Source organism: Rhipicephalus sanguineus, chromosome 4, assembly GCF_013339695.2.
Source record: "Rhipicephalus sanguineus isolate Rsan-2018 chromosome 4, BIME_Rsan_1.4, whole genome shotgun sequence".
NCBI classification, from domain to species: domain Eukaryota; kingdom Metazoa; phylum Arthropoda; class Arachnida; order Ixodida; family Ixodidae; genus Rhipicephalus; species Rhipicephalus sanguineus.
Genome location: NC_051179.1, coordinates 63,821,322 through 63,837,487, shown reverse-complemented (window position 1 = coordinate 63,837,487; position 16,166 = coordinate 63,821,322). Strand labels below are relative to the sequence as shown.

Genomic DNA, 16,166 nt, shown 5'->3' with positions numbered 1-16,166 from the left:
ATACTTTATAAATGTTCGTGCGTGCGTTTGTTATTTTAGAGCCCCCATTACACAATGCCCAACGGGCCTGTAAGTTATTTCAAATAAATATGTGCACATGCAAACTTGAACATCTTCAGGAAGGTTTGACCCCCCACCCCCTTCCCCGGCTACGTCACTGCCAGCGCCATAAACGTGGGTCTGTATGGGAAAGCCCGCTATCTGAAACTCTAGAAGTGCTTGACGTCATGATCATGAGCAAGCGTTATTAAACGGAGCGCTTATGCAAATTCTCGGTGGAAGGGAGAGCGATGGCTGTGGGCGAAGCTGACATTTATTTCTTAGGTTATAACCGAGTATAGCTCGGGAGGTACTGATGGCCTAGTCGCATCTTTCCTACATTTATCGTACAACTACAGCGTTCTTAATTGTTTAGCCGTGAACGAACTTGAAATGGACACCAGCCGTGCTTGTAATGAATCTTAGCTCGTATTTAGCCATGTCTGCACAAAAGTGCTTTAAGTGACACGATATTGAGGAAATTTCGTTGTTTGAGAAATAGAATCGGTCTCTATCTACGCTAATAGGGCCGCCAGTGTGTGTAGCGATGACTTCTGTGCGACGTGAGGGTTGAGTCATCGGCACGTGTAGCGGTACTGATAATGACGATGATGATGGTGATGGTGATGGTGGTGGGGATGAATTATGACTGAGCCCTTTGTAATGGGCTCGCAATTCGCATGGTAACACGCCGGTTGCGATTCTGCTCTTCCGCCACGTGATATATTGCATACCGGTTGACGTGGCTTCTCGCCCGACATGAGCCCGCAGTTCCGAGCATTGGTGTGGCTCTGTGGTAGAATATTTCAAAACCACGCAGAATGACTGGGTTGGACTCCGGCTTGAACCCTTATTTTTATTGTTTGCGTCCATCGTGATTTTTCGCTCACGGAGAGAGGCGGCGACACTGGCGACACTGGATTTTCTGCGACACATGCTCTTTACCGCTATCGCGTTAATATGTTTGATGAAATGAAGCCTTTAAAGGTTAATCTATAGCGACATAACGACCGCTTTCTACACGAACCCCTCGAGTGGGTAGGTGCCAATCATCGCAGCAGCATCATCATCGATGCCATGCAGTGGGTTTGTACCATTGTACGAGGTGCGAGCAGCCACGCGCCGTGCAACCACAGCCCCTGGCTCGCGCGGGTATTCGTGACGCTGCGTTCGGGAAAACGCATAATCCACCCGTCAGCTCAACAAAAATGGTCCCGTCAAACAGTTCACAAGACGTCATAGCTCGCGTGAACCCCGTCGTCGCATACCCGCGAGTAAAGCCAGCACCATGTTCCACCTTTTGGGAAGCTTGAGCAAGCTCTTCAAGCTGCGCAAGGTGCACATCGACGGCAACGTGTTCCGCCTGCACACCGGAGCCACGGTGGGCCTTCTCATGTCCTTCAGCATCCTGCTGACCGCCAAGGAGTACGTGGGCACTCCGATAGACTGCCACTGCCCGACGCTGCCCAAGGGTGTCGTGGACTCCTTCTGCTGGGTCGAGTCCACCTTCAGCCTGCGCGAACTGTTCAATGCCTCGTACAACGGCACCATCGTGTACCCCGGCGTGGGTCACGGTCGAGGCGAGCGCAAGTACCACACCTACTACCAGTGGACCTGCTTCCTCATGTTCGCGCAGGCGCTGTGCTTCTACGCACCGAGCTGGCTCTGGAAGGCCTGGGAAGGCGGCAAGGTTCCCGCCATAGTGGCGGCGCTCGACATTCGCTCCGCGGTGACGCAGGACAGGGCCGAGCTGAGATCACAGATGGTCGACTTCCTGGTCATTAACATGAATCGCAACCGCTGCTACCTGGTCAAGTACTTCCTCTGCGAGTTGCTCAGCCTCGTGAACGTCGTGGCCCAGACGTTCCTAACCGACTACGTTCTAGGCGGAGGATTCCTCACCTACGGCTTGGACCTGGTCCGTTGGCACCGCGGCGAGGGACGCGAGTTCGTGAGTCCCGCCGTCGTGGCCTTCCCGCGGATCACCATGTGCACCTTCCTTAAGTACGGCCAGTCGGGTACGATTGAGAATCGAGAAGCCATCTGCGTTCTCCCACTGAACATCGTCAACGAGAAGCTGTTCGCCTTCCTTTGGTTCTGGTACGGGTTGCTCCTATGCACCGGCTCTCTGACGGTGGTCTACCGCTTCCTGCTTCTACTCAGCGCGCCCCTCAGACGTCGCCTGCTTGCCTGGCGATACCCAGAGAGCAAGTGCATCGCGGCCGTCGTGTCAGCACTGTCGGCTGGCGACGTCTTCTTGCTAAGCCTGGTGGGGCAGAACGTGGACTCTCTCATTTTCAGCCAGCTGGTCGGGGAACTGTCACGCCGACTGGTCAAGGCTGTGCCAGCCGCCGTGCCATCGGCACCACCGGCGATATAAAATTGGTCTTTTGCAAAGGCAACGCGCCCCCATTTCTTATGGCAATTCTTAAGCGAACCACCTCCTCCAAGAAGTTACAGGCACTTGCAAATATAGGCATGGCCTTGAAAGGCGATATATGCCAAAAGCAAAGTTCTACGTTGTGCATGATAGAGGAATGCCGTAGTTTTTTACCCCGGTGATCTTCTCATCATAACGTCGATGCTCCCTTCCTCCATATATAAAGACTCCACCTTTCATTCGGGAACGTAGAAAATAATTAAGTTAGCCCATGATGGGCTACACGAGCAGTATATATTAGGTGGGAAAAGGTTCCATTATTCCGCCAAAACTCGGCATTAAATGTTAGCTTCAGTAACCGATGTGTTTCACAAAGAGCCTAAAATGCTCAAAGGGCTCATGAAGCCGTTGCATTGTGTATGCACTGGTTGGATAAGCTGCGCTAGAGTTACTCTATATGGCTCCCGAAGGGAGCCATATGCGAGCCATATACAGAAACCCGAAGGTGCGCTTTAAGTTTTTGCAATGTGTGCGCAAAAAATCGGCTGGCACGCTCTGGAATTCATCAGCAGCGCACTCGGCAAATAATCATTTCACTAATCATTTTAGAGAAATGGTGAGAATTACCTTATTCTGAAGCCAACTTTCGAAGCGTTGAGGTTGAGGCCTTCTTTCTGCATCCACTGATAAATTAAAATGGCCATCTTCCTACAAACCCTTTGTGTTGCTTAGATTTCAGAGAATATTGAGCGTACTTTGTCGTCCTGTCTTACGGACAAATGGATAACAATTCTCCAATAAGAACAACAGTAGCAAGGCACATAATGTATCTGAAAGTGCTTTACAGATACTTATGATCTCTCTATCGATCTCTCTCTCTCTGTGTACTTCAAAGCCACCGGGCCGTCGATAACGACAGATGTACGGACACAATAAGCCTTTTTAATTATACCTCGCACGAATTATATTACACAGAACAAGCTCGTTTCTTCATCATCACCGAGCTATCGGAGCACGCAAATGCCTCGGCGAAGTCCCGGACGTACGCAAGCACTGCGTTGACGTCTTCCATGATCAGACGGGGCTCTCGTTTCTCGCCAAAGAAACACGTGAAGAAGACGTAGCGATCGTAAAAGAACTGCGCGTGCGACAGGTTCCAGTCACTCCAGGAGAGGCGATGCTCGTGCCAACCTGCCTTCGGCACGCCCATCGCCCGCAGCACGGACCTCAATGCCAGCAAAGGGACGATGTCGAAAGGGCGTTGCCCAACGCTGGCGGAGTCGTCAGTGCTAGTACTAACACTGGTATTACCGTTAGCGTCGGCCCCTTTGTCGTCGTTGCGGAAAGAAGCGCATTCGTGAAGTTCGCTCAACGCTTTAGAGCGCCCGCTGCTTCCGCGGAAAGATTTCACCACGGCCGTCCAAAAAAGCTGCGCGAACGACATGCCCATCACGGGCATGTTGCTGACCACCGTGCTGGAAATGGGACCGTCAAAGTCCATGTAAGGGTAGAATACGGAAGACGGAATGACGCGGTGATCAAGCATTGTCGCGGGGCGGTGCCGATCGGTTCCGTGCGGCATTCCGAGTAGGGTCAGCGCCTGTGTCAATAAGAACTCGTGCTCCAAGCCGGAGTAGTAGGCGAGTCCGAAATCCTCGGACGTCGGGAGCGGCGCGCTGGGAGCTGCGGGAAAGATTACTTCCCTCGGCGGCGGCACAATGGTCACGCCCATTAGTACGCTCACGGCTTGCGATTTTTCGAGAGCACTCAGATTGCTGCCTAACACGTCGGCGACGACTTCATCGAGGACGAATCGGAAAGTTGCGTTCACTAAGGCTGTTCTTTCGGGGCTCGCAAATATTCGGGCGTAAGTCAGCTGCCACGTGTTGTGAAACTTCTCTAGGCTGTTGCGCAGACAAGCGGATGATACGGACGAAGGCAGCATTAGCTCCCACCTGGTGTCGAAGCCGGAGTAAGCGCAGGCTACCGTGTAGGCTAGCAGGTAGGCAAACACCGCTGGTTCGTTCTCCTTGTCCAGAAGGGTCTTAAAGATGGCAGCTACTTGAACGTGATCGCGAACGTGCAGTTCTGTTAGGTTGGCCACGTCGGACCAGCCGAAGCTTGTCAGGTCCTTGACCCATCGTTCGCTCGTGTAGGATGGAATCAAGTCCCCGATTCGGTCGATACGAAACGGCTCGAACGCCGATTTCGAAGAGGATTCGCGGTTGAGCTTGCTGTCCAAGGCGATGACGTCGGCATTCGAGACGCTAGTGTTGAACATGGCGTTGAATCTTTCGACGACAGCGTCAAGCGCCAAGCCGAACAGCTCTAGCTGGCTCTTGTTTAGCCGTATGTCGTACGGCATGAGTCGGAGGGACGGCAGATCTCCGCCAGGTTTTTCAACGACGAGCAGCGACTCCGTGTGGAACTTGAGGCTTACGTGGAGGAAATAGTTCAGTAGCGCTCCCGCCGTCATGTCTGGCTTCAGTCCAGTGGTTTCCGCGAGGCCCACGGCGAGCTCCATTGCGAGGGACCACGGGTACCGCAGCGTCTGGAGGCAAGAACGGAATATCAAGCTCAAGAACCTGGCGTATTCGTCGTTATGCAGAGTCGTGCCGAGGATGAAGTCTCGCTCCACGGCTTCGTGCACGTTGAACGGTCGGTCTGCGTCGACGCCCCCTCGGAAGCCCTTCGCGCACACGTAACTGGCGAAGTCGGTGCAGGGCTGCGTGCTCTCGTCCACGTACTTCGCCAGGTGGCTGGCCTCTTCCGGACAGCAGAACGGCGGCTGTTCCACCCTGATTCCTTGTGGTATGATCATTCCAGAACTTAGATACATGGTCCAAAGCGCGATAACTGTGGCCACCACGAAGCAAAGGACTATCTGTGGTGACCGGGACAGCACACTTGGACGTGACGGCGTCGCGGAACCTTTGGCGGGCTTCTTGGCGGGTTTAGCGGTGCCCGGTCCGGGTTTGTTGAGCGTCCCTGCGGGGGTCGCCAGGTGGCTCGAAAGCGACAAGTGGTGGCCAGTGGAGGACAGCGAAGGCCCTGCGGCTTGCGCGACGGTTGGGGCCCTCCCTTTGCTGCTCACTTGGGCGGGGGCGGAGTCGCGGCGTCGGTCCGAGCGCCTGCCCGCAGTCCTCTGCATAGAGACGACTGGAGCCTTGCCTTCGCTGCTCACTTGGGCGGGAGCGGAGTCCCGCCGTCGGCCCGAGCGCCTGCCCGCAGTCGTCGGCGCAGAGTCTTGAGCACCCTGCACGCTTGGCGTGGTGTCGGACACGTACGCATCGGGGGTTGCGACACTCGCAGTGCCTGCAGTGACTCCGGCACCAGAGTAAGCGCTGATCCATTGCGTTCGGGCAGCTTCCTGCGAAGCGTCGGACTCTGATGGCTTCATCGCGTGCCAAGGGAGAACTCCTTCTTGTTTGGTTGCGCACTCCTTATCCCTTGGCGTTTACCCACTACTGCAGATTAGCCAAGAAGCCGGCTGTTATGATAGGAGGGTGTTGATGGAAAGCTTGAAAAGGAAAGTAAGACAGGTTGTGAGGAAAAGAAGTTCTGCAGATTATTTTTGGCGCCTTTTCTTGGGAGGACACCGTGTGTTTTGTTGGTACATTCGCCAATGAGCAGTAGGCAAGTTTTTCATTTTTTCAGTTGATTGATTGTCCCTGGTTTTGTTTCTTCTTCACTTCTCATCAGGCTACCTATCGCTTTGAAAGACAAATTTAAAGCAAAAGCTTTACTTTGATTTTTGTCCGAGCACGTCTTGGCCCGTTCTTGCTCGCTCGTTCCAACGTCTTGTGCTCATGGGCCCGTATTCGCAAACCAACCTTACTACCGCCTTTCGTTTTCCTTATTTCTTTTGGTTTCTTAACGTACTTCACTAACAAATAAGGCCAATAATCGCATAGTTATCTTTTCCGCTGCTTGTCGTTTTTGTGACTCAGATGCGTTGAGGGCACAAAACCGACAAGCGAAACATAAAGTAAGGAAATGTTGGTTTGTGAATAACGGCCCGGAGTTGAGTCCAGGCCGTCTAGCTAGAGGGCCCACGACATCGCGGCGGCACTTCGACTGCCGGTACCATCGTAGGCAGAGCCACCAACTTGATCGGGGGGGGGGGGGGGGGGGGGGGGGGGGGGACCTTAATTTGCATAGATCATCTTCCAAATTATGGGCACAAGAATAGCATATTTATGTTATTCGCCTCACCTTGACTCACCCCTTTGCCCTCACACCGTTGCCACCTGCTGTGGCTCCCCGTCCAGGCAAATGGAACATGTGTACGCGTCCGGTGTTCAGACAGTTTATTAGAAGTACCTACATCGCCATGGAGGGCGATATACAGGGTGTTTTTTTTTTTACAATACAGGTTTTTGTAAAATCTCACAGGGTCCCTTATACATTCACTTGAGACGACTCGAAGGCGAAAGCCATCTTCTTCTGTTTATCAGTTGATGTATTGATCCTGCTCCGCCACCCTTCGAAAGCTTTACGCACCTTGCGTGGTTTTGAATTGCCTCCAGGATCGGAGGCACCTCACCTGGTTTTGCACTGCCTCCGTGATCTCGCCACTTTTTACAAAGCTACGATGTCATGCGATGACGGCATCATGTCACGTCACTTGACGTGCTGTCACGCCTAAATTTCTGACGTCATGATGTCGTCGCATATTTTGGCGATCTGTGACGTCATGATGACCCCATCGCATGATGAATTTTTGCATCGCTCGTCCCCGACGCCGCGGTATGCCGACGCCGAAGGTCAAATTTCGCGTTTGATGAGGCATTTAAGGCTTTCGCCTTTAAAATCCTGTGACAGTCAGTCTCCTGTTGTTTTCGCACACGAACCCCAAGACGAGGCGGAAATACTTTGCCTCAACTAAAACGACATTGACGCGACTAATTAACAAAAGCTCGTTAATTAGCATTTTAGTTATTGCCTTGATAGCGGTAGTTTGTATTAGAAAGTTGCAGTGCGTGCGAATTTATGACATACCCATTTTTTTTAGAAATCGTGAAAGTTGCACGCAGTTCGAGATATTCGTCATCGAATTTGAAGGACGATATAGAAACTGATCGCACCCGGCGCGCAGGAAACGCGTCCACTCAGTTACGTCAGGCCGGAAGTACCGGTGACAAGAAAGTGACGAAATTTGAAAGAAGGCGCGTCGTGGCCGTATCTTTTCATGAAGATCGGATAGTCATAACACGCTTCGCTTGAAAAAGGGGAAAGATTGTCTCAATAAAAAAAAGAACCGCGACAAACTGCAGTCAAAATGGGCATGTGTCTTCACAAACAGGCTCACTGGGTAAGCAAGACATCAAAAAATTGGCGCAGCTACGCACTGCTAGTGCGAAGATTGTGGAAACAGCGGAGCGGGTGGCTTTGCCCTCCTCAATTCCCTCCTCCTGGCCCTCACATCGCTCCAGCATAGCATAGCATAACATAGCATAGCCTTGTATAGTACATTACAGTAAGGGAGCGGGAAAGGAAAATGAGGGTCAGGAGGGATGTGAGTGTGAGAAGGAGGCAAACTAGGAGGGGAGATGGTAAAGCTGCCTAGCACAGTCTTCTTTAGTATGGTATAGCAAGGGGTGTGAAATGGAAGTGAGGATGAATAGAGAGAGGTGAGGGTGAGAATGAGGGAAAGGAGGACGGGAGAGGGTAAAGCATAGCACAGTCTTGTATAGTATAGTATAGCAATGGGTGGGAAAGGGAAGTGAAGGTGAGGAGGAGGGTACGGCCTCTAGCTCCGCTGTTTATTCGCTCTTCGCACCACTAGTGCGTAGATGCCCAGAGTTTGTTTGTTTTTTTACGTCATGATGTACTGTCCGTTCGAATACACTTTTAGTTTGCGTTGACACAGGTATTCATCAGAAATATGAGACGTAAGTGTTAGTTTATCTAATAAAAGTTTACACGAAATCCGTCGTCGATTATTTGCTGGAAAAACGCTGACTTCCGAAATTTTAAACCTTGATCACCCTCCTTGTATTCAGAGCGAAGCCTTTCAACCTTAGACCAATGCAATGCCTTGGGTGTGAGAAGGGGCGTAACCAGAAATTTATGCCGGCCGGGGGGCATATGTTCGTGAGTTTGTATGTAAGCCTGTTGAACCTCAATGAAGCCATAGCGCTGAAGACACAGGGACCATGGAAGAGGACAGGACGTGCGCTGCTCACAACTGTTGTGAGTAGCGCACGTTCTGTCCTCTTCCTTGGTCCCTGTGTTTTCAGCGCCATGGCGTCATTGAGAGAGAGAGAGAGAAATGTAATGCGGAAAGGCAGGGAGGTTAACCAGAAAACATGTCTGGTTTGCTACCCTACACTGGGGAAGGGGTAAGGGGAGACAGAAAATTAATGATGAGAGAAATGGGATAGGGAGGGAGGGAAGCACAAACACACGCACACACACACACACACACACACACACACACACACACACACACACACACACACTCACAGGAGTGTCACAATCGCTCAACGAGGCGGGTTGCTCGCAGAAACTTCAACAGCGCCTTCGTTGCTTTCTGGCGCGAAGCTCGGTCTTTCCGACATTCCAAGATTGACTGCTCAGAAAGCGGCTGGTCGTCGAGGCGAGCAAACACTGCTGAGAGGGACTGTCTCTGAGAGCTGTACAGAGGGTACTGACATAAAATATATTCAATGGTTTCGTCATTGCCACAATGGTCACATTGAATGTACCAAACCAACTAGCGCAAAAGTCTGTTCTCTTGGACGTCGAACCTCCCCCTCCCCCCCTCTGGCTACGGTGTTGGGTGTCGGTGTCATGCACATTTACAAAGGGTCGTCGATTCGTGCCTAAAAGACATGTAAAAAACGCCAGGCCTGCGCTGAAACCGCAGCACAGTCACAGCGAAAGCTGGAAGAGCGGCGTTTCTAGAGTCAGTTGTAAGCTCTCTTGGGGCTACTAATAAAAGTACACTAGCAAGGTACCCACTACGCCATAAATCACAATTTTTGTGAAGTTGGGAAGCACCTACTAAGTCATTATTCGTTATTCTGCGGGGAAGCGAGGCACCAGCTACACCTCTGTAAGGCATTATGTGCACTTTGTTGACGCGACGACTGATGACGATGAAGAATTATGGCTCGGCTCTTTGTAATGGGTTGGAAGCTTTAAACGGCCCACCAGTTATGCAATTTGCATTGGGTGACGCCCGGTCGCTATTTCCCTCTCCCGTCATGCTGTATAACATACGTTGACGTGGGAGAGAGACCGGGGGAGGGGGGGGGGGGTGAAGAACCTTACTGAGACCCCGAGGAAATGGATCATGCGCTTATGGGCTTCCTTGGCAACCAATACAAGTGCACTTGCGAGAAACCCACTACGCTATAAATCATTGTAATTTTTTAGAAGTAGGTCAGCAGGCACTGTGCCATTTTTCGTAATTCCACGGAGAGCCGTGGTACCTGCTAAACGCATGTAAGGCACTATGCGCACTTTGTCGATGCTGTGCGTGATGACGATGAAGAATTATGGCGGAGCCCTTTGTAATAGAGGTGTGCGCCGCCGCGTCGTGCCGCCGCCGCCGCCTGTTTTTGCTCACGCCGCTCGCGCCGCCGCCGAAATCCCGAGGGGGATGATGCCGCCGCCGCCGCCGCCGCCGCGCTATTATTGCGGCGCGCCGCCGTTTGTCCTTTCTTTTAATATGAACGGGGAATCTGGGCATAAAATACAACACATTCCTGAAGGAGCTATTCGCGATGTATCCATGTAATGGACTGTTCATTTGGGCTACAAGAAAATTCGACGACGCAAACCACCGAGAAGAAAAGGCGAAAGGAATGAGATTTGAGCCACCGTTGTTTGGCGGGAGCTCGGCGAGCAGCGCGCCCTCTGTTTCCAATTTTCTTCTCATCTTGACGTCACGATGCTTTCACAACTCCCGACACAAATGAGAGGAATTGAATGATCTCCAACCTTTCGCTTACACCTTAGAGAAAAAATAATAGGAGGGAGTGCGCCTAGCGTGCACAAGCCAACCTCCTATGAAGCCGCTACCTCTTCGGGTTCGTGTCACAATTTTCATCATGCTCCTGTTTAGTTTCCTTTTTGTGGTGGGCGCATGGGAAAAAAAATTGACGAGCACACGCGCCTAGCGTCCACAAGCCAACCTCCTCCGACGCCGCTCCCCCCTCGTGCTTCATGCATGGAGCACTGCCTTAGCGCGTGTACGGCATTTACACGATTGTAGATCAACCCATTTTATATAAATTTGAAATCCGTAGTTGGGGGGGTCGACTTACAATCGAAACAGAAGCTAGTAGTGCCAGTTAGGAGGGACAAACGACGAATCAGGGACGCTGTGGCATGGTTACGACATTACGTTAACGCTTCTGCTCTACCTGTAACATATACCGTATTTCCTCGAGTATAACCCGCAATCAGTGATGATTCGCGGAAAATTTTTCTAAAAAATGATCCTTGCGTATTGCCGTAAAGCAAGCTTCCCTGCGTAGCTGTGAAGCACTGCAGTGAAGCCACCTTCGCACAAAGGAATTCGCGTTTTTTGTCTTTACAAAACACGTTGCGGGGCTAGTTGGTGACACATTCCTACTCAAAACATTCCAGCGGTATTTTTTACGAGGACAGGACAGAGAAGTGTGTGACAGGATGGGCGCTGACTCCAACAATAGAGTCAGTCAATATGTAGTCAGTCTAGCGACTACGTAAAAAATCCAGCAGATCCCACGCACTGTGGGAATCGATGTAATGCGAAGCAGACAGCAAAGAGCTGGACACATCGCTTTGTTTATTTTTAAGCCAAATGAAATCATTCATGCCATGGCATCTAGTTCACCATATATTGCATGTTTGCCATGCACGCGTGCATGCACAATATGATATACACCATGCCAATGAAACGTATATTCTGCTATGTACACTGCATGACTGGTGATTTATGTTCATCACGCACTCCTGTCATGCAATACCAATTTTGGTATATATACAGTAATCTAAACAGCCGGAAGCGCACCATAACAGTGTCATGTAAATCATACCGTACATGACATGCATAACATAATTTGCATGTTAGGACCTGTCATTTATGTTCGTCATACAGTCACATCGCACAATACCAATTTTGGCGTATACGAAACGAGCGAAATGGCCGTGAGTCCACCATGAGCGTGACATGTAAATCATGCCATACATGACATGCATGTCATGGTTTTCATGTTACCACCTGTCATTTATGTTCGTCATACATTCGCGTCACGCAATGCCACTTTTGGTGTATATCAAGCTAGCGAAACGGCCGCGATCGGACAATGAGCGTGGGATGTAAATCATGCCGTAAATGATATGCATATCATAATTTTCAAGTTACCACCTGTCATATACGTTTGTCATACAGTCACATTGCGCAATACCAATTTTGGTGTATATCAAGCGAGCGAAACGGCCGCGAGCGCATCATGAGCGTGGCATGTAAATCATGTCGCACATGACTTGCCTGTCACGATTTTCATGTTACCACCTCTCATTTACGTTCGTCATACAGGAGCGTCGCGCAATACCAATTTTGCCGTATATCAAGCTAGTGAAATGTCCGCGAATGCACCATGAGCGTGGCATGTAAATCATGACATGCATGTCATGGTTTTCATGTTACCACCTGTTATTCATGTTCTTGACACAGTCACATCGCGCAATACCGATTTTGGTGCATATCAATCTAGCGAAACGGCCACGAGCGCACCATGAGCGTGCCATGTAAATCATGTTCTATATGACACGCATGTCATGATTTTCATGTTACCACCTCTAATTTACGTTCGTCATACAGTCGCGTCGTGCAATAGCAATTTTGGTGTATATCAAGCCCGCAAAACGGCCGCGAATGCACCATGAGCGTGGCATGTAAATCATGACACACATGTCATGCATGTCATGATTTTCATGTTACCACCTGTTATTCATGTTCGCCATACAGTCACATCGCGCAATACCAATTTTGGTGTACATCAACCTAGCGAAACGGCCGCGAGTGCGGCATGAGCGTGGCATGCAAATCATGACGTTCATGACACGCATGTCATAATTTTCATGTTTTCCACGTGTCAGTTATGTTCGTCATGTCGAAATGTCTCGTCATACCAGTTTTCGTATATATCCATTCATTTAAACGGCCGCGAGCGCCCCGAGGCCATGTCATGTAAATCATGCCGCACATGACATGCGTGTCATGATTTGCGCATTAGGACCTGTCATTATGTTCGCCATGAATTCTTGTCACGTCATACCAGTTCTGGTATATATGAAATTAACGGAATCGCCGCAAGAGCCCCAAGGCCGTGGAATGTAAATCATGCTGTTCATGACATGCATGCATGATTTTCATGTTATGACCTGTCATTTATGTTGGTAATACGGTCATGTTATTCCATACCAATTTTGGTACGCATCCGATTAACGAAGCGGCCAGGAGAGCACAAAGTCGTAGGCGGCTAGGTTCGTTAAGAAGTTCGTTAAGAAATGCTTCGCATTTAATAAATTACCTTTATGAAATGCGCTGATGCGTTTTTTTTAACACGAAAGTGTTTTATGCCGGGGTCCACCAAGACTTCAGTGACGTATTTCCGTCACGGAAATGACGTCGAAAAATATACACAATCAGATTGCAAAGAAAAAAAGGTACCCGGCAACGGGCATCGAACCCACGACCACTCGGTCCGCAACAACAGATGCCGGGCACGCTATCCACTGCGCCACGGTCACACTCCGAGGCCGTACGAACGCGCCTTTTATATCTACCACTCTCCCGGTCGGCTGGGTGGCGTTGACTTCTGGGGGTGGTAAGGTGAAGTAATTCGTCATTGCTGTGGCCCCGCGACTAGCGCCTGCAACGCGTTACGCGTCCGTCCCATTCGGTGCGTTTTCAACAGAAGTTGAATTTTGTCAATGCTTTAACACACCGCGAGGTGGCGACCTTTGCCCAAGCGTCGTAAAAGCGTCGGCCTCGTTCAGCATCACGCTAATACAAACCAAAAATAGCTCTGCGACGCGCGCCTGCCTCACCTGGCTGTAACACCGCGTTCCATGCTCACGCGCTCGCCTCGAGAAAAATCGAGGCCGGGCTACCGGAGCGGCACGACGCACTTTGCGTTTACCTCTAGTCCGGCCGTGGTATTCAATCACATTTTAACATGCCGCGGGACGGCGACCAAGTTCTGCATCCAAAATGCGACGCTGTTATGGCTGTCAAACTTAGTTCTCTGATTACGCTTACACCGTTAACTACTACAGCTGCCACAAGGGTTTGTTTAATCATTTAACATGGACGTTAGTCGTCGGGATGGAGATGTACCACCAATCATGAAAGTGGGTGCATACACGTTAAAAGGCGCGATTAGCGGCCAGACATCAATATACATTGTGCAAACTCTCTTATATGAATGTACAGTAAGCATTCATTTACTTCTGTAAGGGCACGCTTTACTTTCGTGTTATTCCGATTCCTATGACGGAGGGATCAACCCTGTTTTTTCTGTGCTGTTTGGGGGGTCGACTTACAGTCGAGTAAATAAGGTATGAGTATGCTTCGTGCGCTCTCCCCCAACAAAAAAAAAAAACACTGCATATCCACGGAGTGAATGATGATGAGTTGGCGAAGCTGCGGAGGTTCATCGGTAAACCGTGAATCTTCCGTGAATTCTGCCCAGTACATCATCACCGACGTGAGATCGGGCGCGTTTATACTAAAGGTTCGATGAGTTCTGACGACTTGCAGCTCACTTTAATTTTACATGTACGCTGTGAATTTTCATTGTTTAGAAAACCATTGCTTTAGAAAACATGTGGCGTCTTTCGTTAAGCAGCTGGCGTCTTTTCGCTTTGCTTTAGAAACATCTGGCGTTCTTTCGTTTTGCTTTTACAAAACATCTGGCGTCTTTCGTTGGTTTATTTCATCAATCAACGGCGTTTTGAACAAAATTTTTATTGTTTAATCACGCACAGGAGAAATCTCACCAGGCACTACCTTGGAGGTAAACAATGGCTGCTAATGGGAATGAGAGACAGAAGAAGTCGGCTTTTAGCTAACACTTACACTTCTACTTCTACTAACGTTTCCTACTGGAACACGCCAATGGCTGCTAATGGGGAATGAGAGACAGAAGAATTCGGCTTTTAGTTAACGCGCACGCTGCGAATTTTTTATTGTTCAACAACGCACAGGAAAAATCTCCCACCGGCACCACCTTGGAGGTCAAAGCGTAAGACTTGTTACGCACTACTACTACGACTACGACTACGAGGGACGAACGGGTGCCGCCTTAAGGAGCTTCGCCCCTAAAAACAGAAGAGGATGAAAACGGGGGTGGAGATTGGGGAGAAAGAAGGAAGAGACGCGGGTTAAAGTCGGTGGCTATATCGAGGTTAGCTGGCGCGCCGAATTCACCCAGTTCGGCACGCGAACTCACCTCAATATACCCCTGTCTCTGCCTTCTTTATCGACCACCCCCATCCTTCGAAACCAAAACCTTGTCTTGTCTTGTCGCCTAGATCTTGGCACATACCCACAAGGGGGATTGGCCACACTGTACTTTATAAACCTCATGTGCATTGGAGTGTGTGTGTGAAAAAAAAGAAGAAAAGCTGAATCAAGAAATCCTTTGCACTGGGCAAGGCGAAGAGAAGGAGAAAGACGAAGACGGTGCCGCGGCTGGTTTTCGAACGCCGGGGAGAAGACGTGTGGCGGCTGGCTGTTCGAGGGGGTCTCAAGGCCGTTGGGATCCGGACCCAAGCCAGCAGACCCGGTGGCGACCACTTCGACCTTCAAGGGCGACGCCTGCTGTACAAGCCTGCAGCGGTGCCGGTTCCCAGTGTCACCACGACATCCCGAAGTCTGCTGAACTGTGAGACGAACGTTCTTTAATTTCCGGGGCATGGAGTTTTACAGTTTAGTTCAGACCCTTTGATAATCTGTTTGTAAAGCCACCGTTTTTAACAGCGAATCTGCTTACGCTATCGGTAACTTGTGCTCCGTCGTGCAAAGACACAGACAGAAAGATAAAATAGAGAGAGAGAGAGAGAGAGAGAGAGAGAAGGAAAGAGAGAAAAAAGAGGAGAGAGAAAGTGATAGAAAGAAAGAGAAAATAAAGAAAAATAAAGGAAATAAAGACATAAAACGATTGAAAGACATAATGACATAGAAGGAAAGAGAAAGATATAGAAAGATTTCTTGTGCTTTGCAGACAAAGAAAAATTCGGCGACTTGACAATAACGTGCAAAACTGAAATAGCAATCATGTTTATTTTCAGCGCGCATGTCACAAGGTCGCAATTTACAAACATAGGTTACAAGCAAAAAGAAAAAGAAACCCATTCAATGCGATTTTTGGTGCTGAACATTCTTAGCCAACTCGCAAATATCTAATCTTTCTTCTCCCTTTTCTGGACCTGTGCAAAGAAAGGAAGTGAAGACGTTATCTTGCTGAGTGTGAAGAAGGTGGACATTGCCAACTGGTAGCGATCCTTCTTTCTTCCTGTCGAACCCCATTTGAGGTCAAAACTGCCCCGTCGGCCTTCAGATAGGTAGTGACAAGGGGAGGGGGCGGTTCTGACGTCGTGCCAAGGGGCCGCATAATACTGCTCCGCGGGCCGCAGGTTGCTGACCCCTGCTTTAGATAATTTACGATTCAATTTCGGGATTATGAGAGACAAGGCTACAAACTACTGTAAAAAAGTCACAAACAAAAATTCTGCTGTCAGG

At 49.8% G+C, this 16,166-nt stretch overlaps 2 protein-coding genes across 2 annotated transcripts in view; both read left to right on the top strand.

The window, feature by feature from the left end:
- Positions 1–1,256: 1,256 nt before the first annotated feature.
- On the top strand, positions 1,257–2,448 carry LOC119388789 (innexin inx2). Its single transcript, XM_037656200.2, has one exon. The coding sequence runs from the start codon at positions 1,328–1,330 to the stop codon at positions 2,417–2,419; it is 1,092 nt and encodes a 363-aa protein (XP_037512128.1). The 5' UTR covers positions 1,257–1,327; the 3' UTR covers positions 2,420–2,448.
- A 12,681-nt stretch (positions 2,449–15,129) lies between these two features.
- LOC119390121 (uncharacterized) overlaps positions 15,130–16,166 on the top strand; it is a 32,607-nt gene continuing 31,570 nt past the window's right edge. The window contains exon 1 of the mRNA XM_037657677.2: positions 15,130–15,309. The gene's annotated coding sequence lies outside the window, so the exon portion shown is untranslated. The remainder of the gene's footprint in view (positions 15,310–16,166) is intronic.